General features: G+C 40.2%; 1 protein-coding gene across 4 annotated transcripts in view; it reads right to left on the reverse strand.

Annotated features, from left to right (window-relative positions):
* Nucleotides 1–20,728, reverse strand: part of dmxl2 (Dmx-like 2) — a 105,355-nt gene that overhangs the window by 78,954 nt on the left and 5,673 nt on the right. For all 4 annotated transcript variants that reach the window (XM_078427225.1, XM_078427223.1, XM_078427222.1 and 1 more), the window contains exon 2: nucleotides 3,425–3,550. In XM_078427225.1, coding sequence (XP_078283351.1) covers nucleotides 3,425–3,550 — 126 coding nt within the window. The remainder of the gene's footprint in view (nucleotides 1–3,424; nucleotides 3,551–20,728) is intronic.

The following is a 20,728-nucleotide window of genomic DNA, read 5'->3' on the forward strand; positions in this document are numbered from 1 at the left end:
CTAGAAATAACACAATTAAACTTATTTATCCACTGTATGAACCTTTGATCATCTAAATAGAACAGAAACATCATAAAGTTCTGGAAATAATGCAAATTCAATAGTGTACAGCAGGTTATGCATTATCACTGCACCCAATTTGTAATATTCATAACAATTTGAAATTTCTCTGAGCCTATTCACTGTACAGATCCTCTCCAGTTCACAAACATCTGACATACGTACAACCTGTACATATGAGTATTTGGGAGATCAGTGGGATGGATTTGTTGGCTGCAGGCATCCTTTGCTACATGGGAACTCTTTGCAGTCACATTTCCAACTTGTGAACTATTTGAGTCACAAAAAGTTCACAGAAATTGAATTCAGAAACTTGTAACCTAGGGAAGATTGTACTGGATAACTATATTGTTAGGATATAAAAAAGATGAAACACAAGATCCTTTGTGTTGGTTCTTCAGTCACATTGAAGCCTTATATTCTCCTCCATTCTCCTCACCCGACTTGAAACCTCCCTTAACATCACCGGCACAGCCCTATCCTGGTTTAAATCTTACCTCTCTGACAGACACCAGTTCATCTCCATTAACAACTGTAAATCCCCCACCGCTCCCCTCCCCCAAGGTGTCCCCCAAGGCTCAGTCCTTGGCCCCCTCCTCTTCATCCTCTACCTGTTCCCCCTTGGTCAATTAATCCGCCGTCATGGTCTCAACTTCCACTGCTTCGCCGATGATATCCAGCTCCTCATCTCCACCAAGTCAATCTCCTCCACCACACACTCTACACTGACAAACTGCATTACTGAAATAAAATCTTGGCTTCAATCAAACTTCCTCAAACTCAATTGCAACAAATCTGAAATCATCATCATTGGTCCAAAAATGCTCACCAAATCCACCCAAAACTTCATCCTCAACATTGATGGTCTCCCAGTATCCACCTCACCTCACATCCGGAATCTTGGAATCATCCTTGATCAAACCCTCTCCTTCGACAAACACATCAAACACATCACAAAGACAGCCTTCTTCCACCTCAAAAACATTGCCCGTCTCCGTCCATCCCTCTCCTCCACAGCTGCAGAAACCCTCACCCACGCCTTCATCACCTCCCGTCTGGACTACTGCAACAGCCTCCTCTATGGCGCACCCTCAAAAATCATCAATAAACTTCAATACATTCAAAACTCCGCTGCCCGTCTACTCACACACACCTCGATCCGTGACCATATCACCCCCGTCCTTTATAAACTCCACTGGCTCCCCATCCCCCAGAGAATCCAGTACAAAATCCTCCTCATAACCTACAAAGCCCTCCATAACCTGGCCCCATCCTACCTGACCGACCTCCTCCACAGGCACACTCCCACCTGCACCCTCCGCTCTGCCGCTGCCAATCTCCTATCCCCCCACATCCGGACTAAACTCAGATCCTGGGGGGGACAGGGCTTTCTCCATCGCTGCTCCCACCCTATGGAACTCACTACCCCAAACCGTTAGAGACTCCCCCACACTCACCACATTCAAAACATCGCTGAAGTCTCACCTGTTCAGTACTGCCTTCAACCACTGAAGGTCACCTCACCTACTGTCTCCTTTCTCTGTTCATTTATTTATTTACTTATTTATCTATTTATTAATTTCCCTATGTTCTCAAAATCTCTGTAAAGCGTCTTTGAGTATATGAAAAGCGCTATATAAATAAAATGTATTATTATTATTATTATTATTATATAACTTGCAATGAGACAATAGCTGGTGGAAAGCATTATCCGAAAGAGAAGTATTAAACAACAAGCTCACATCCATGTTGGAGTAACTCAGCGAGACAGGCAGCACCTCTGGAGAGAAGGAATGGGTGACGTTTCGGGTCGAGACCCTTCTTCAGAGACCCGTCTGAAGAAGGGTCTCGGCCCGAAACGTCACCCATTCCTTCTCTCCAGAGATGCTGCCTGTCCCGCTAAGTTAAACCAGCATTTTGTGTCTACCTTCGATTTAAACCAGCACCTGCAGTTCTTTCCTACACAATTTGCAAGCTCACATCCATGTAGGTTGGATATACATTCACTGGATAATAAGCGCCAATTGAAGCTCCTCGGCACGTCCAAGCCATGAATCTAGCATTCAAGATAATAGAGTGCCATTCCATGTTCTGAGCAGCAGAAACTTGGCAAGTGTCCTGCATTTATGACAAATCGTGCTACTCACTACATTGCTTATAAAAAGTACGTCACATCTGCGGTAGGTTTAAGCGCATACATCAACTCAACAACTAGCAAGCATCCCCACCAGGCTACGGGCAAAGAAGTGTTTGCAAGTGTGTCCTGCAGCTGTTCCGATGGCCCAAGACATGCAAGTAGGTTAGTTGGCTATTGCAAATTATACCTTAATGTATATTAATAGCACAAAGAATCTAGGGAGAATTAATGGCCACGGGTAAGAGAAAATAAGTTGCAGAGGGTGTAAGAAAATAATGGGGGAGTGTAATGGCAATATTAGGATACCCCATAATTGTGGTATTATTTATCCAGTAATGAGCAGCACAGCAGTAGATTTGCTGCGCTGTTGCGCCATAGTCCCGGGTTCGATCCTGACCTTAGGTGCTGTCTGTACGGAGTTTGTATGTTCTCCCTGTGACCAAGTGGGTTTTTCTACAGCTGTTCAGGTTTCCTCCCACATTCCACAGACGTACAGGTTTGTGGGTTAATTGGCTTCTGGAAATTGTCCCTAGAGTGTAGGATAAAACTAGTGTATTGATGATTGCTGGTCGGCGTGGACTCGGTGGGCTGAAGGGCCTGTTTCCACACTGCATCTCTAAACTATCCTCCCTGGGTGTTAAAATGGTTCCAAAGGACCAAATGACTACCGTGCTATCATTATAGGGATCAGTTCAAGCCTCTTTAGCCTTGAGTAAAGGTAGTTCCAAGATGACAGAATTCAGATGGATGCTCTGGCCCAAGTCAACTCACGAGGGAAGAATTGATAATTTAATGTTGAAATCACATAGAAAGTGCAGAATTCCATGCAACTGTGCAGTATCAATTCGCCAACTTGATTTGCTCAAGGCTGGGAGTCCTCACTCATTCCAGACAACCCAGATGATCACAATCTTGCTTTGGTAGGGTTAATCCTAACTGGTGGCCTATCTTCTGCTTGAGCAGTTTCCACCTCACAAAAATGGCAACTTTACCTCTGTGGATAACTCTCCCTAGATTCTAATGTTACCTATTTCAAATTTCTTAAATAACATACGAATCAGAACATTTGAACTAAAATAATTGTAAATAAATTGTTAACGTGTACTAAATCCGTAGCATGCACTAAATTGCAGAATGCACACAGGTAAAGTAAACCAATAAAACCTTAAAATATGGCATAAACGTCACCCATGCATGACAGGGATTAGTCAGAAAACAATACTTTACCCGGCCTTGCTGAAGGGAACATTCCACACACCCGACTTGGATGTTTCCATGTTTAGCACCAGGGATGATCTGAACACATTCAAAGTCACTTCCAAGAATGACAATGTCACAACCTGAAGCATAGGCCTGTCAAAGCAAAGCAGAAATCACAAGAAACAATTAACGAATCTCAAACATTTTCTGCCACATGGTATCACAAAATCAAGGGAGGAATGAAGTATGTTTAAAAAAAAGAATAATGATGACATGAAGCTAATGTTAAATCTCAATGTCTTACATCAAGACAACAATTCTGAATACACTAGGAACATTTAAAAATAAGTATGAACTATTTTTCAGGTTTTGTCAATTAATACTTTTATGTGCACATACATAGTCACTAATAATACCCAATAATATTGCATGTAAAAACAGTATCTATTCATACATTTCAGCGGACATACATTTTATACATGGCATAGATAGGGTAGACAGCCAGAACCTTCCCTTCTTCCCCCCCCCCCCCCCCGAGTGGAAATATCCAACACCAGAAGGCGATTCTATTTATTCTATTCTACCTCAGCTATGTCTGGCTTCCAATAACTATTGTTATTATTGTATTTCTGGATTATTACTCATTTTTACCTCATTTCAATTTTGTTAATTTTGTTCCTGCTGCGTCAACCTAACCTGCCACACATTGAGTAATCAAGTCTACACTTAAAAACAGCAGAAGGAATATCCAACAAACTGGCTTAATGTCTAAAGTTGGACGATAGCATCCATCTGGTTGAAGTGCTGTATTTCCAGTGCATTTCCAGTAGGCAGCAATCTTCTATGTTGGAGAGGGTGACAGGGGATAAGGGCTGCAACCCAAGACATTGCAGCAGGTCCAGTAGTGTCAGAATATGGATTAGGAGCTGCTTAGAACTTATTGCCTGAACATAACTGGAAGTTGCTTGAAAATGCTGGCAGAGGCACACAAAACTGGCAGCATTCCTCAATTCCTCACCATGGTCATGATCTCTGCACAAACCAAAAGTCCCAAAGATGCTGGCAGAGCTTCACAGATAGTTCCTGGACTCTGCTCCATACTAGGCCAGTGGCAATAAGAGAGTTCGGAATCTCGACCGTGCATGCGCAGGTCATAGGTCACATGTATACAAACCTGCATTTCATCCTTATTTTCCAGTTTTGCTTCTTCGAGTTAAGAAAATACTGGTTTCAAAACTATTAATTAGGTGTATTTATGGTCAATTTGTACAAAACTACAATGATTTTGCAGGTTTTATTGCTTTATGCTTCAGTGAGTGAGCGAGATTGTGACGATTTTCTTTTGCATTGTAACTTGTACCGTATGTAATGGACATGCTTACAGGACCCTATTTGAATTAATATATGATTGACTTTGTTATTTATTTTGTTTTATATGTTGCTGGGCAAAGCCATGCGCATTCATGCAATTTTGGGCTGTGGGGGTAAGCACGTATCACCTGAATAAGTGGATGCAGAATGTGTGTGACAGCCACAACTGTCAATTTGCAATGGGTAACTTTTTGCCCACCTCCCTTCAAACTCTAGGAAAAAAAACTGCAGATGCTGGTTTAAATCAAAGGTAGACACAAAATGCAGGAGTAACTCAGCGGGTCAGGCAGTATCTCGGGAGAGAAGGAATGGGTGAGGTTTCGGGTCAAGACCCTTCTTCAGAAGTCTGAAGAAGCGAGATACCGAACTCGGATGTGGTAGCAAAAGAAAGGGCGCAGACAAGATTCACAGGATGCAACCTGGAATGGGGAGCTGCAGTTATGAGAAGAGATTGAATAGTCTAGGTATATTCTCACTGGAACTCAAGAGGTTGAGAGTGCACTTACAAAGTTTACATAATTATAAGCATAGATAGGCTAGATAGGCAGAGTTCCCACCTGCCCCACAGGATAGGGGAAATCTAGAACGAGGAGCACATGTTTAAAGTGAGAGGGAGGGAGGTTTAAAGGAGATCCGAGGAGTCAGTCTTTCACACAGAGTGGTGAATATCTAGAACAAGTGGCGGTAGCTGGTGATAGAGGAGAATACAATTAAAACATTTAAAAGGCATTTGAATACATACTTTGATAGGAAAGGCATAGGGAGATAAAGCCTAACACAAGTAAATGGAATTAGCAAGAAAGTGGGCCGACAGGGCCTGTATCCATGCTGCACGGTTCTATGATTTAATAGATTGTTTGCCTTGGCTTCTGGATTACTAATTCAGCAACAAATTCAGGTAGTTTTGTATTATTTTGTTTTACCAAGTGATTATGTTAATGTTGATATACATTTCCTCAAATGCTAAACGCACACATGCAGATAACATCAGTAATCACGAGTCTCTGCACGTCCCTCTGCAATTGGATCCATGACTTCCTCAGCCACACACCGCAGTATGTTCGAATTGGCAGAAATACTTCTTCCTCATTAATAATCAGTACGGGAGCACCTCAAGGCTGTGTGCTCAGCCCCCTGCTCTACTCACGCTATACTCATGACTGTGTAGCTCTGCCAGATACAGAGTGAACTCCATCTTCAAGTTCGCCGTAGACACCACCATTGTTGGCCGAATTATAGATGGTAATGAGTCAGAGTACAGAAGTGAGATCGACTGATTGACCAAATGGTGCCAGCACAACAACCTAGCGCTCAATATCAGTAAAACCAATTAACTGATTGTGGACTTTGGAAGAAGGATGACATATTCTGTTGTGCTGCAGCAAGTAAGAATTTCATTGTTCTATTTGGGACATGTGACAATAACACACTCTTGACTCTCTCTTGAACACACCTAACTGCCAGGGTATCACTCGATATTGCATACTGCCCGATCTAGTGCCGAATAAGGAGTGATATCCTCCTGTTTCTCTTCCAACAGATGCTGCTCGTGCTGCTGAATATTTCAGCATTTTCTGTTTTGGCGTGCAGTTCTAGCACCTGCACCAATAATCTTAATTATGCTTGGATAAATTTGAAAAAAGTCAGGTGGTGAAGAAAGCAGACCCAAGTACTTGTCCAGGACATCATTTCATCATCTTCTTCTGGTAAAATGGTTACAATTAATCTTAAACACAGAATGAAGACAATACCTATCTTTATATTCTACGTAAGTCTTTTCCATCCCACTTTATACGAGACAATTAGCATATACCGTTACTATATTCTTCTTTCCAAAAGTACTGTTTAGTTTCAATATACTTTTTTCAGTACATCAAAGATATAGCATGGAAACAGGCCCTTTGACCCACCGAGTCTGCCCTGATCACTCCGTACACTAGTACTATCCTACACACTAGGGACAATTTACAATTTTTTACCAAAGCCAATTAACCTACAAACCTGTACGTCTTTGGAGTGTGGGAGGAAATCGGAGCACTTGGAGAAAACCCAGACGGTCACAGGGAGAAAGTACAAACTCCATACAAACAGCAGCGGTCAGGATCGAACCCGGGTGTCTGACGCAGAAAAGAAGCAACTCTACTGCTGTATCACTGTGCTGCCCCAATGTCATCAGGGAATTTTGTAATATGATGACATACAGCTGGGGAATTAAAAAAAGACATTTGCAGAGATCTTTAACTATAACTAGATAGATTAGCATGGAATCTAATGCAAGGGAGAAACAAATAGAATATAGAAAAGTACAGCATGGGAACATGGACTTTGGCCCACAAAGTCTTTATCGAAAATTATGCCAAGATGAACTAACCACATCTTCCTACATATGAAGATACATTCCTACATATCGGGCGGCACGGCAGCGCAGCGGTAGAGTTGCTGCTTTACAGCGAATGCAGCGCCGGAGACTCAGGTTCGATCCTGACTACAGGTGCTGTACTGTAAGGAGTTTGTACGTTCTCCCCATGACCTGCGTGGGTTTTCTCCGAGATCTTCGGTTTCCTCCCACAGTCCAAAGACGTACAGGTATGTAGGTTAATTGGCTGGGTAAATGTAAAAATTGTCCCTAGTGGGTGTAGGATAGTGTTAATGTGCGGGGATCACTGGGCAGCACGGACTTGGGGGGCCGAAAAGGCCTGTTTCCGGCTGTATATATATGATATGATATGATATGATCCATATCCATGTGCCTATCTGAAAGCTTCTGAAACGCTTATCTTGCATCTGCCTTCACCATCACACCTGGCAACACATTCTAGGCACCTGCTACTCTGTGTAAAAACACTTGCCCTGCATATTAAACTTTGCCCATCTCATCTTAAAGCTATGCACTCGAGTCTGACATTTCCACCCTGGCGTAAAGATTCTATTGACCTCATCTCTGTTTCTCATAATTTTATGTAATTTTTAAAAAGCTGAAGCAGAGGTTATGAGCTGGTCATTTGGCGTTAAAGGTGGGGGTAGAAAAGGAAAAGGCTTTAAAATGGCTTGCAATGCAGTAACAAAAGGTATTTCTGCACTCTGTATTGAATCTGGAATAGTGGCAATTTTGAGGAGAATGAGACCAACAGAATGAAAGCAAGCAATTGAAAGTATTGTTCATCATTTTATCTAAAATGTACCTTTAAATATAGCAGCTGCACAGAATTAATGTACATTCTATAGAATGTTGTGTACATTTGTTAATCTTTGATTTGTAATCAGCTTATATTCTGCAAATGCACTCAAAATAAATTTGTCACTGAAACGCAAAATGCTGCATCCAACATTCCTTGCTAAAGGAAGTCACAAAATTATCAAATAATGTGAACAATGCGTTAAGCCACATGAAAGTCTGTTTAACCACGAGCTGATAATAACAACAGTTGAAGGTGTGGATAATATCCTTTAAGTCACTGCAGCTAAAGTGCAGAGGTAAGCTGCAGCAAAAATAGAAAGAACTTAAGAAATCGATATCCAGTTCAGAAATATATGAATGTAGTCATATTTGCAACAAAACCCAACTGTAGAAGAAAGAAAATGAGTTTCTCTCTCTAAAATCTACGATTTGAATTTTATATCTAATTGCATCCCACAATGTTACTTCATCGCTGCATTCAAAATAACTTCGGTTCCTGTCATCAATAAACATGTCAAACAGAATTTGTCCTATGTTACAGAGAGAAAAAATATCACTTGTCTTAACAAGAGTAAAATTAAAAATTCTAATATGCCTGTAAATCACTCTGCTTCTTTAATCAGCACCGTTTCTACTGAATCCACCCTGCTGCTGAGAGCCATCTGTCAATTAACCCAATGTGATTCTGTACTGGTGCATGTTATCATATAACATGGTGCATGTTAAGAGTGGGAAAAAAAAAGGCAATTAGCTATCAATAGTACATTATCACTAAATGGAAAACATTGATGGGTGATCCAATTCCATAACAATACAAAGGTCTTAACAATATTAGATTTTATTTAGTTACTTATAAACTGGGGTATTTATTAAATTTTTGTTGTCCAGCAATCATAATGGACAAATTTATTTGAAAAAATGAAAACATTACCTAGAAAGTGCTTTGTAAATTGCTATCCGGTCAAGTCGAACTCCAGCCAGCAATAATGAAGGGTGCCACCAGCATTCAGCCACTCCAAATAACTCCTGGACATACAGACTCTCTGCTAGATAGGGCCATGTCACATGACAAACACCAGGAAAGGAGTCTACAGAATTCCCTAGCATTACTTCAGGATATTAGCCACTCCCATGTATCTAAATTTGACACTGGAATGGTTAGTCCTTTGTTTGAATGGTGATTTCAGGGCCTAAAATCTTTTTTTATTGTTTTAAAATAGTTTATTTATTTCTTATGTGTAGAAAAGAACTGCAGATGCTGGTTTAAATCGAAGGTAGACAAAAAATGCTGTAACTCAGCAGTACAGGCAGCATCTCTGGAGAGAAGGAATGGGTGACGTTTCGGGTCGAGAGCCTTCTTTATAAATAAAAAAATATTTATTTCTTTGTTTAATTCCTTTAGATTATTCTCTAAACATTAAAGAATTTAAACATTTTAATTTTAACACAGTCTTTCAAAATTTAACAATGTTGACAAAGAGCAAGGCTCCTGTACAAGCTGCCATGGCCCTTGGTGGTTAAAATCGCAACAGTATGCTTCTACAGCCCTACTTATGGCAGATACCTTACTGATGTCTTCCAGATAACTAGTTACAAGCCATTTGATTAACTACATCTTCGCTGGTAATAGTTTCAGTAGAAAATTAGGAATCTCTAACATAATTCGGGAATTTTGGTCCGAGACCTTTTTATATGAATAAATATGATCAGAGAGCCTTGGATATGTTACATGGCGTCCAATAACTTGCACTGCAGATCTGAATATCATTTTTACAATCCACACCCGCCCAGTCCATGATCCACTCAAGATGCCTGCCAATTTAAATGAACTTTTGTTATTTAAGTAATTTTCTTACTTCTACCTCCTCCCTCAGGGCTCCTATCCTCCCCAAATTCTCATCTTCCCAGGTCACATTCCAAATCCGACACGTCTTCGGCCAATCTACTACTACTTGAATCAACTAAAAAAATCTCTCACAACAATCTCTAACCGTATTCCTCATTTGTTTCACAACTCATTCACTCCCAACTGCCCTGAATTCTAAAAACAATCCTCTGCTCAACCTTACTGATCCTCAAGTGTGAAAACCAATTCTTAATGCCTGCCCATGCCAATCCTAATACCTCTATTTCAAATAAAATGCCTGACATTCACTCATTGCCTAGGAGCCACTCTTCTTCCCCTCATCACAGCCCCCAGATCTTTCCACTTTAATTACTCCACGCTGTCAAAGAACAGGCTTTTCCTTGTACAAATCCAATTTGAGAGTGCATTAGCCCTTGGGTATTCCCGAGATGTGGTTTATAAACAAAACATCTGCTGATCCACCAGTGCCATTGCAGCCAGCAAATTCTAGGCCTTTTTAAGCATCATACTTGCTACAGAAAAAAATCTTCAGATTTCTCCTGACTTCTCAAATATAAAAATGAATATAAAATTTCTGGTGATCACATTAACATACTCTCGGACATTCGTAGCTAGGACTGCAAAATCCATTTAAAAGTCATTTCATTCTCCCAAATAACAATGAGCTCAATATAATTTTCCAAAAAAAGTGCAACTGGTTAATTATAGTCATATTAAACTATTTAGATTAAGGCTTACCAGTTTATTAGTGCAATAGTTTGAGTGTGAATTACCCAACAATGATTTCCGCATTCGGACGCCTAGCCTGGGGATTGGTTCACACGTACAGTTGCCACACATTTAGTGGAACTTTCAAATCCTGTTTCTTTAACAGGTACAGATGGATAATATGCCAAGATTTCAAATGCTTTCTAATCCACAAGGAAAATTACAGCAATCTTCTGCGACAATTAATAATATGTTAATAATTCTAGCTTCTGATAGGCGGTGGATGAACCACAAAATAACAGGGAACATAATTTAAGCCTTGGATGTCTACAGTGATTGCTACAACTTTCCACATTTTGTTTTAGATCTAGTGTTACTATCGATCTGTCACATTGTAGAGAACAGCTGGGAGAATTCACAAAGGAGAGTAGTTACCTAAATCACAAAGTGACTAAAGCAAGAAGTTTAAATGCACAAAAAATCTAATTTCAGGGAAAATAAAAGACCCCTTTCACGTACATCACAAAGCACTTCACAGCCAAAGAACCACCTTGGAAGTATATTATAGTGCAATGCCTACCCCAGGAGAAAATACCTCCTCTTTAAATTAACACAATCTTTTGCATTCTTCCAAAGTACATAGGATCTCAGTTTAACATTCCATTTCAAAGCCAACACGTCTATTCAGAAAATGTTGTTTTGTAAGAGTCATCCTGGATTATATACTTAAAGCTCTCATGCGAGGTTTGACCAAAATTTTGCTGAGTCAAAGGCAAGGGAGGGACACCAAGCCAAGATTGGCATCTCTAATTAAGCTAACATAATATGCATCCTTATTTTAACATTTTTGCAGTTCCCCAAAGGTCTGCATAGTTCAAGTAGCAAATCCAATTACAACCCATATGATGCAAGTAGCAGCATCTAGACTTGTGTATAATTCTCATTTGAAGTACAGGAAATGTTCATAAAGCGCAAATATTTACTTCCGTGCATTTGTAGAATGTAGATGCGAAAGGGATTACTAATGACGTGACACGGATGAAGCCGCAGTTAATGCCCTTTTAAAAATTCCTTTCACTTTTTTTCCAGTTTGGGATATTTCATGCCAATGTCTTAGTATAATAGGTCACCTCTTTTACAGCCCGAGTGAAGAAAATTTAGAGGGAACACGTGTTTGCAGCATGAAAGTGATCATGAGTCTATGTCTCATTGCACCAGGAAACGGGATTGTGTATTGGCAGAGAAAATAACAGTTTTGCGCCCTCATTTGTTCTGCTGCATTGCTCTTGTATTGGAAAAAAGTGTTTAAAAACGCAGATGTTATTAATGGCATTGCAGGTTTGGATGTAGCATGCTCACTAGAAAATGTGCTCTTTTAAAGGCTGTTAGGTCATTAAAACATGTATAGCACTGAATAAATTCCAAGTTTTTCCATCCACAGCTTTAATTATGTTTCATTATAATTAGTCTAAAAATCAGGAAGGAAAGATTATTTACCTCTGGAAGCACGAGTCATACTGTTACAAATGTACACAATACCTAGGATCTCTTATGTTTTTGAAAGATGTTAAGGAGATTTTTTTAATAAAGTTTTCAACTTCAATTCAGTTAATCCTTGTAAATGTTGCATGTGTACCATAATTAATAGATAATACATTTACAAAATATAAATTAGGTGAAAAATAACCATATTTCCAGTTTTATGCTAAAATGAAGAACACGTTATTTTTGGGCAATTGAGTGTTCTAGACTTTAAACTTAGTCTGCATGGGCTTCTGCATCTGTAAATTTCAGCACAATAAAGCTGGCAGACAGAATGGTGCTCCACAGTTCTGAAGGCACTGATGGAAAATCAAATTTAGACTCTCGTTAAAATAATGGACTCCGCAAAGCAACCCATTAAGATTTTGCAAAGTAAAACTCAAACTTTACCACTGCACTAGCAATGACCCCAAGCAGCAGTATAACCTGAATTAGCTAGACACCTCAATCACAACAACTAGTGTAGGAAAATAATTGCAGATGCTGGTACAAATCAAAGGTATCACAAAATGCTGGAGTAACTCAGCAGGTCAGGCAGCATCTAGGAGAGAGGGAATGGGTGAAGGGTCTCGACCCGAAACGTCACCCATTCCCTCTCTCCTAGATGCTGCCTGACCTGCTGAGTTACTCAATCACAACAACTATGTGACTTCATATATTTTAGCGCAAAATTAATATGAACAAAAAAATGGAAAATGGATACAAAGGGATATTACAAAGCTAGGTACCCACAAGTCATTTCATAGTAAAACTATAAGTTTTATTTTCTAAAGTAAGCAGTGTTAGTACCATCCCAACATACCACCAAACACTTGCACAAGAAGTGTTCCCATGTTAAACAAATAAAATATTTGTTCCGTTATAAACAGTTCCCTCCCCGAAAGTTATAGTTCATGCTAGCTAACAGTTCCACACATGCCAGTACTCATTCAAAATGGCCGTTTGGAAACTTACACAATCATCCGTGCAAATGTGTGCCATCCTAAAGGGGACAACCAATCTTTAAAGAGATTGCTATCTCCATCTTAGGCAGTGGACATGAAGACCAATTCTCGCCTACATGATCCATCTTCACTCAAATCAGATACTTTCATTCGGCCGCATATGCAAATATTCTGTTTTCTGTTGCTCAGTAACAACGTATATTCACATAGCATCTCACAGAAATACCATTGGGGAGATTCAGGATCAGATAGGTTGCAACATAAGTACCAAAAGGGCATTGGTGATATTGGGGAAATAATAATAATAATAATGCATTACATTTATATAGCACTTTTCAAACACTCAAAGACGCTTTACAGGGATTACTAGAACATAGAGAAGAAAATAAATAGATAAATAAGTAAACGAACAGAAAAAGGAGACAGAAGGTGAGGTGACGGTCAGTGGTTGAAGGCAGTGCTGAACAGGTGAGACTTCAGTGCTGTTTTGAATGTGGTTCAAATATAAGCTCAGGATCAAACAGAATGTTAACATAAAAGATCTGGAATCAAACAGTAGCAGAGGAGAGCAATGAATTCCATGGAGTTAGTGATCAGAGTTTTAAACAAGTTGGAAGAAATAGAACTCCATAACAGTAAAACCTTCTTTAAGAGTTTACACTTCCCAAATGTCAATGTTCATGAAACAAGACTACAACGAAGTGTCTTCCCAGAAACAAAATAAGTAAAGGAAGAAAAATCATAAGACCAAAAAAAAATCAATCCAAGCTGAAGGTCAGAACATCCATTACCTTTGTTGCCTCCAACAATGAACAGTGATTTGAGGGTTTCATTTTCACCTTCTCCTGCTGGAAAGCACTGTCAAACAATCATTATTTGAAAATCTAAAGCATCCCGAGCTCCAATCGTTAATTCAATTTTTTTTTGTTGATTGCGTTTTGTTGGTGCAGATTTGGAAATCACATGTTCTCCAATCCCTCCTTGCATCTTTAAACAACTTCTCCAACCACCAAGCCCCAGAAGTGTCAGATTTGAAACTTCAACATTTCTTTACCTGCAAAAATATGTATGAATTTCATCATTTAAGATCACCTCACCTCCAGCTCATTGCACCATCCTGCATGCACAAACATAGTATCTACTCCACAAATGCCAAGTGGCAGTCATCATTTTTGCAACTAATTTTGGTCTGTGAATTCAGAATTTATATATATTTTTAAAATTCGGGTAAATTTGTCTATTCTTTGTTAGTGGATTTTAAACTGGATATAGTACCATTTAGGTTTTTATTTAAGGGCTACGCACAAACTCATTTGAGAATCACATGGAGATTGAGGCTTGAACCCAAGTGATATATATACATGTGCAATAATTTACCTGTACCTGCTTGAATACATTTTCAAATATCTGGTACATTTAAACTAAAGTCTGAAGAAGGGTCTCAACCCGAAATGTCACCCATTCCTTCTTTCCAGAGATGCTGCCTGTCCCGCTGAGTTACTCCAGCATTTTGTGTCTACAATTAAATGCACAACTGGTTTCAGTTTTCACGAAATCAAAAGTACACGTAAACAAAGCCAGTGAACATCATGTAATGAAACTCAAAGAAAACTGGTGCAAAAGCCCTCTCAGTGTAATTTGATTTCAACCTTACAAAATACACAAAACTATTTCAACACATTGTAGTCTTTGTCTTTTCAATTAATTCAGAGATTTGATTTCAACCATCATTGTTGGTTAAACCTCAAATTAAACAATGAAGACAAACACTAATTTCAGAATTATTTATTCCACTCTAAATATACTAATGAAGCTATATTAAATATCTAGTTCATATTTGAGTCAGGAATAATCACTGAATTTACCAGAGGCTTACAAAGAGTAACACAATCCTAATTAAAATTATATTTAATAAACCAGAGCATGTTATATCATCCTCTATTGCTCAGTCTACGAGGATGAAGTGCGACTATAATTAGGGCTAGGTTCCCTTTAAAAATTGCTTTCTCTATACTAATGGACAGCATCCAGCAAAATAAAAAAAGGCATATCTGCATTCTTTAATAGATGCAAAAGATTCCATTGAACTTTTATAATAATTACAGCTTGGGAGAGATGCAACACCTTCTTCCCTGCATCCTGGCCAATATTTATCCCTTGGCTGTTGTCACTGAAATAAATGACCTCATCTTCACAACAATTCATTTCTCTTGGTGGGAGCTGGCTGTATACAAATTGATGTTTAATATAAATAAATACCCCAGCCAAGTACACCTTGCAGTTTAACAGGAAACAATCTTGCCCAAAGCAAAAGACTCCTGGTTTAAAGGCTACTTTACAACCTCAATCGCAAAAATTTAAACTGAAAGTGTTGTGGAGAACTAAGGGAATGCTATGCTGTTGGAGTTGCCATCTTCCCAATGAAGCATTAGAGTACAGCCAGTCCTCATGGGGGATGTAAATAATTCCATGAAACTATTTCAAAAATTAGTAAAGTTATTCTTGGTATACTTAACCTTCAAGTATTTTCGTAGAAAAAAAGATTTAATCATCATTTTTACATTGCTATTTGAAAGCTTGTGATACCCAAGTTGGTTGCTAGGTTTACACAACCAGGGACTAAGCTTCAAAATATACTGCACGGGCTATGATGTGTTCGGAAATGTCTTCAAAGGCACTATATAAATGCGCATTTTTAAACAAATAGGTACATGTATTTTGGAAGACCCCAAAAACTCTTGAATACGTAAAAAGATGCAATTTTTTTTTTTTTTTTACAGTAGTTGAACTAAATCCCAGAAATGTTGTGTATATATCTAATCACTTTACTTCTGTGCTATTTCAAAATATGAATATATAATACAGCTATATTTTGCATTAAAACATTCAAAGAAAATACAAAAGGTAATTGTATAATAGCTTGAAGCAAACTTCAAATTAGAAGGATTGTGCCATTATGTCCATCTATATTCAGGTATGTAATGCTGTGTAAAACTTATATTGGCAACAAAATAATTTGCTTAATGAGAAAATGTAGTCAGAAATTGTTTGAGGCATAGTCCATATTTATTACTTAAAACATAGAGCAGTACAGCACAAGAACAGGCACATCAGCGCACAATGCCACTGCCGAACATGATGCCAAGACTATCTCTTATCTACCTGAACATAATCCATATCCCAAAGATAGACATATAAAGCTGGAGTAACTCAGCGGGACAGGCAGCATCTCTGGAGAGAAGGAATGGGTGACATTTCGGGTGGAGACCCTTCTTCAGACTGGTTAAGGATAAGGGAAATGAGAGATATACAAGGTGATGTGTAGAGATAAAGAACAATGAATGATGTTGCTTTTTGCATATCCTTTATCATCGTTACTTTTTTGCACATCTTTCATTCATTGGTCTCGACCCAAAACGTCACCCATTCCTTCTCTCCAGAGATGCTGCCTGTCCAGCTTAGTTACTCCAGCTTTTTGTGTCTATCTTGGTTTAAACCTGCATCTGCAGTTCCTTCTTACACGTAATCCATATCCCTCCATTTTCTGCATATCCATTAGCCTATCCAAAAGCATTTTATATGCAACGATTGTTTCTTCTTCAACCACCACCCCTTGCAGCACGTTCCAGGGACTCACCACCCTCTGTGTAAAAAAAAAACTTGCCCACACGTCTCCTTTAATCTTTGCCTCTCTCACCTTAAAGCTATGCCCTCTAGCATTTGATTTTTTCATATTGTGAAAAAGACTTTGCCTACCCTATCTGGGCCTCTCATGATTGTATATTCTTCTGTCCAACTCCTGTTGGGAAGGTAGCAATAGGTTGACTTCTTGAATTGGTGCTGTTCAAATCATAAAGGTGCTGAGTTGGACAGTGCCAAATTTTTGATCAAATAAAACAAAAGGCGATGTACACCCTAGTCAAAATGGGTGCGACTTACAAAAAGATAAAAGTGATGGGCTTTGCACACGACTGTTTCCCTCATGTGGCAACAAAGGCAACAAATTTAGTACATGCTGCTAAAAACAGTTTGGCAGGTTATTCCAGTGGACTGTGTAAATATTGCACGATGTAACCACATTGGTCAGCGGTAGATGAAATGGATATCCAAGCTGATAGATAGAATGGAATGCTTTGTCTTGAATTACATCAAGCTTCCTGAATGTTACATCGACATGCTTGCAGATAGGTATCATATCGCTGATTTGTGCCTTAGAGGTATTAAAGACTATTTTGTGAAGTTAGGAGGATAGCCACTCATCACAGAATATTCAGTCTCCGATGTGTTCTACTAGCCATGAGATTCAAATATTAGCATGAGATTCAGTGCGAGATTGCAGCATTTCATAACATGCTTGATAATGAAAAATGTAATATTGTTTAATGTCAACAATAGGATGTAGACACCTTCTTCGTGGAGATCTTCTATGCTTGGCACATCAATTATTTCATGCCCAGGTTATCAGGGAGGAGTTCTTCAATGGGGCCAATCCAAGCATATATTGTTTTCTGTTTACCAGCCAAGCCCTCTTGTCATGAAGAGTTTACAATAATGGGCAGAAAAGGTTTCAATATATGAAGAATTATAAAGAACACAAAAAAACAGGAACAGGCCACCTACACTCACGGGTCTGCCACAAATTCAATGCAAGCATGGCTGATTAGTACCAGATCACAACTCCTCTTCTTTTTCAGCTCTCCACAGTCCTCAATTCCTGATCTTTGAAATATTTATTTATTTACATTTTATCTCTAGCTTCCACAATGCTCTGGGGTAGAGAATTCTAGAAACTCACCACCTTCTGTTGAAGAAATTAGCACACATCTTGGTTTTAAATGATTGCTTCCCTTGTCTCACATCTACATCACCTCATTAGACCCTTCCACAGATGGAAACATCTGAACATTTAGCCTATCAAGTTCCCTTTGCATCTTAAACATTTCTAGCATTTCCAGCACTCGTTATTCATTTAAACCAGTGAATATATAACTTCTTTAGCATCTCATTTTAGGTCAATCCTCTCTTTCCAGGAATCAGCTTGGTGAATCTCTTTTGCCAAAATATCGTTTGCTAATTAAGGTGGCCAAAATTGTACACAGTATTCCAGGTGTGCCCTTGCCAACTCGCTGTAAAAAATATTACAATACTTCCCCAATTCTAAATCCCAACTTCCTTGTAATGAAAGGTCAACATGTTGTTTGTTTATTTAACTAGTGGCGGTGGTAGCCTTCTCACACTTACACAATCTGTGCATTTCTAGACACCACAAGGATGTGACTGGGCTGGAGAGAGTGCAAAGAAGATTCACCAGGTGTTATGTAGATTGGATGACAATAGTTATGGGAAGAGTTGGTTAGGCTGGACATGTTTGCCCTGAAGTATATAAGATTGCAAGAAGCATAGTTTGAGTAGATTTTACCATCATAGGGACATCAAAACAGGAGGACGTAGATTTAAGTAGAAACAAAGAACTGCAGATGCTGGTTTATAACGAAGATAGACACACAAATGTTCCACTCTACTGCTGCCTGCATACAGGCAGAAACTAAAACAGGAAAAAAAGTTTCCAGGGTTATATATAAATGGAACAATGAGGTTGATGAGGCCTTACAGGACTGCTTTGACCCAACTGATTGGCAGATGTTTGAAGACGCAGCAGAAGGCAATAAGAGAGAGCATTCAACAGAGAGCTAGATAGAGCTCTTAAGGATAGCGGAGTCAGGGAGTATGGGGAGAAGGCAGGAACGGGGTACTGATTGAGAATGATCAACCATGATCACATTGAATGGCGGTGCTGGCTCGAAGGGCCGAATGGCCTACTCCTATACCTATTCTCTATAACGAATACACAGACTCTGTCTTAGGCTACATAAGTAAGTGCATCAATAATGTGGTTCCAAAAGCCACCATCTGCACTTACCCAAATCAGAAACCCTGGGTCGGACGGGAAATCCATGCTAAACTTAAAGCACGGACTACTGCCTTCAACTCAGGCGACCTCAACGCCTACAAGGTAGCCAGATATGACCTCCTGAAGTCCATCAGGAAAGCCAAGAGAGACTACAGAAACAAAGTGGAATCGAACTACTACAGCTTGGACTCCAGACGCACGTGGAGTGGATTACGCTGCATCACAGACTACAAAGGGAAAAACAGGAGCACCGTTCAGCCTACCGCTTCGCTCTCGGAAGAGCTTAACACCTTTTACGCCCGGTTGGATGCAGACAACACAGCGCCCACCACGAGTCCACAGGTGTGCAGGGGGACTACCACACTGTCCTTACAAACGGCTGACATGAGGCGGTCCTTCAAAAAGGTCTTCGACCGCAAAGCTCCAGGGCCGGATGGTATTCCAGGGCGGGCCCTCACGAGCGTGTGCTGATCAACTGGCAGAGGTGTTCGCCAACATCTTCAACCTATCTCTGAGTCAGTCTGTGGTTCCTACCTCCTTCAAAGCATCCTGTTCCAAAGAAACCAGTAACCTCCTGTTTAAATGACTACCGTCCTGTCGCACTGACATCAGTCATCACGAAGTGCTTCGAGCGACTAGTCAAAACTCACATCTGCTCCTCTCTCCCTGACACCTTGGACCCTCTTCAGTTTGCATATAGACCAAACAGGGCCACAGACGACGCCATCACCATGGCAATACATACTGCGCTCACCCACCTGGACAAAGGAAATACATATGTGAGAATGCTCTTTATTGACTACAGCTCGGCATTCAACACTATTATTCCCTCAAAACTCGTCCCCAAGCTCCTTGATCTTGGACTGGAGACCTCCATCTGCGGATGGATATTCGATTTCCTGACGGACAGGCCCCAGGTGGTGAGAATTGGCAGCCACACCTCTTCCTCACTGATCCTCAACACAGGTACACCACAGGGCTGTGTGCTCAGTCCTCTCCTGTACTCCCTGTTCACACACGACTGTACTGCTAAGCACAGCTCAAACAGCATCCTAAAGTTTGCTGACAACACGACCATCTTGGGCCTCATCACAGACAACAATGAGACAGCATACAGAGAGGAGGTAAAGGCACTAAACAGCTAGTGCCAGGAAAATAACCTCTCTCAATGTCAGCAAAACTAAAGAGATGATCGTGGACTACAGGAGACAGCGGGGGAGTGGACACCTCCCCATCGGCGGGGGCTTCAATGTCGGGAGCCACGACCACCCCGACGTGCAGCAACAGCGACAGCGTGTTCGCCCGCACCGGATCGCGGGGCTTGGGTCGGCCCGCTGCGGACCTTTCATCGTCCGGCGCAGCCTGGAACGTGGCAACGACACCAGCCTGACCGCAGGAGAAGACAGCAGGGGAAGGGAAAAGACATTCTGGCCTTCATTCACAGTGAGGAGGGGACTGGAGGAGACTCACTGTGATGGATGTTTCTTTTTTTTGCGTGTTGGTTGGGGTTGTGTAATTTGCTTATTTTAGTGCTTTTATTGTTGGACTGTGGGTGACTAAATTTCGTCCAAAAAACTTGTTTTTTGGATGACAAATAAAGATATCTTGAATCTTGAATCCACATCGGTGATGCTGAGGTTGAAAGGGTCAGCAGCTTTAATTTCCTCGCTGTACATATCACTGAGGACCTGTCCTGGACACTGCACATGGACACAATAAAAAAGAAGGCCCACCAGCGGCTCTTTTTCCTGACAAGACTGAGGAAGTTTGGCATGAACGCCAGCATTCTCACAAACTTCTACAGATGCAC

Source organism: Rhinoraja longicauda, chromosome 33 (assembly GCF_053455715.1).
Source record: "Rhinoraja longicauda isolate Sanriku21f chromosome 33, sRhiLon1.1, whole genome shotgun sequence".
Classification (NCBI taxonomy): domain Eukaryota; kingdom Metazoa; phylum Chordata; class Chondrichthyes; order Rajiformes; family Arhynchobatidae; genus Rhinoraja; species Rhinoraja longicauda.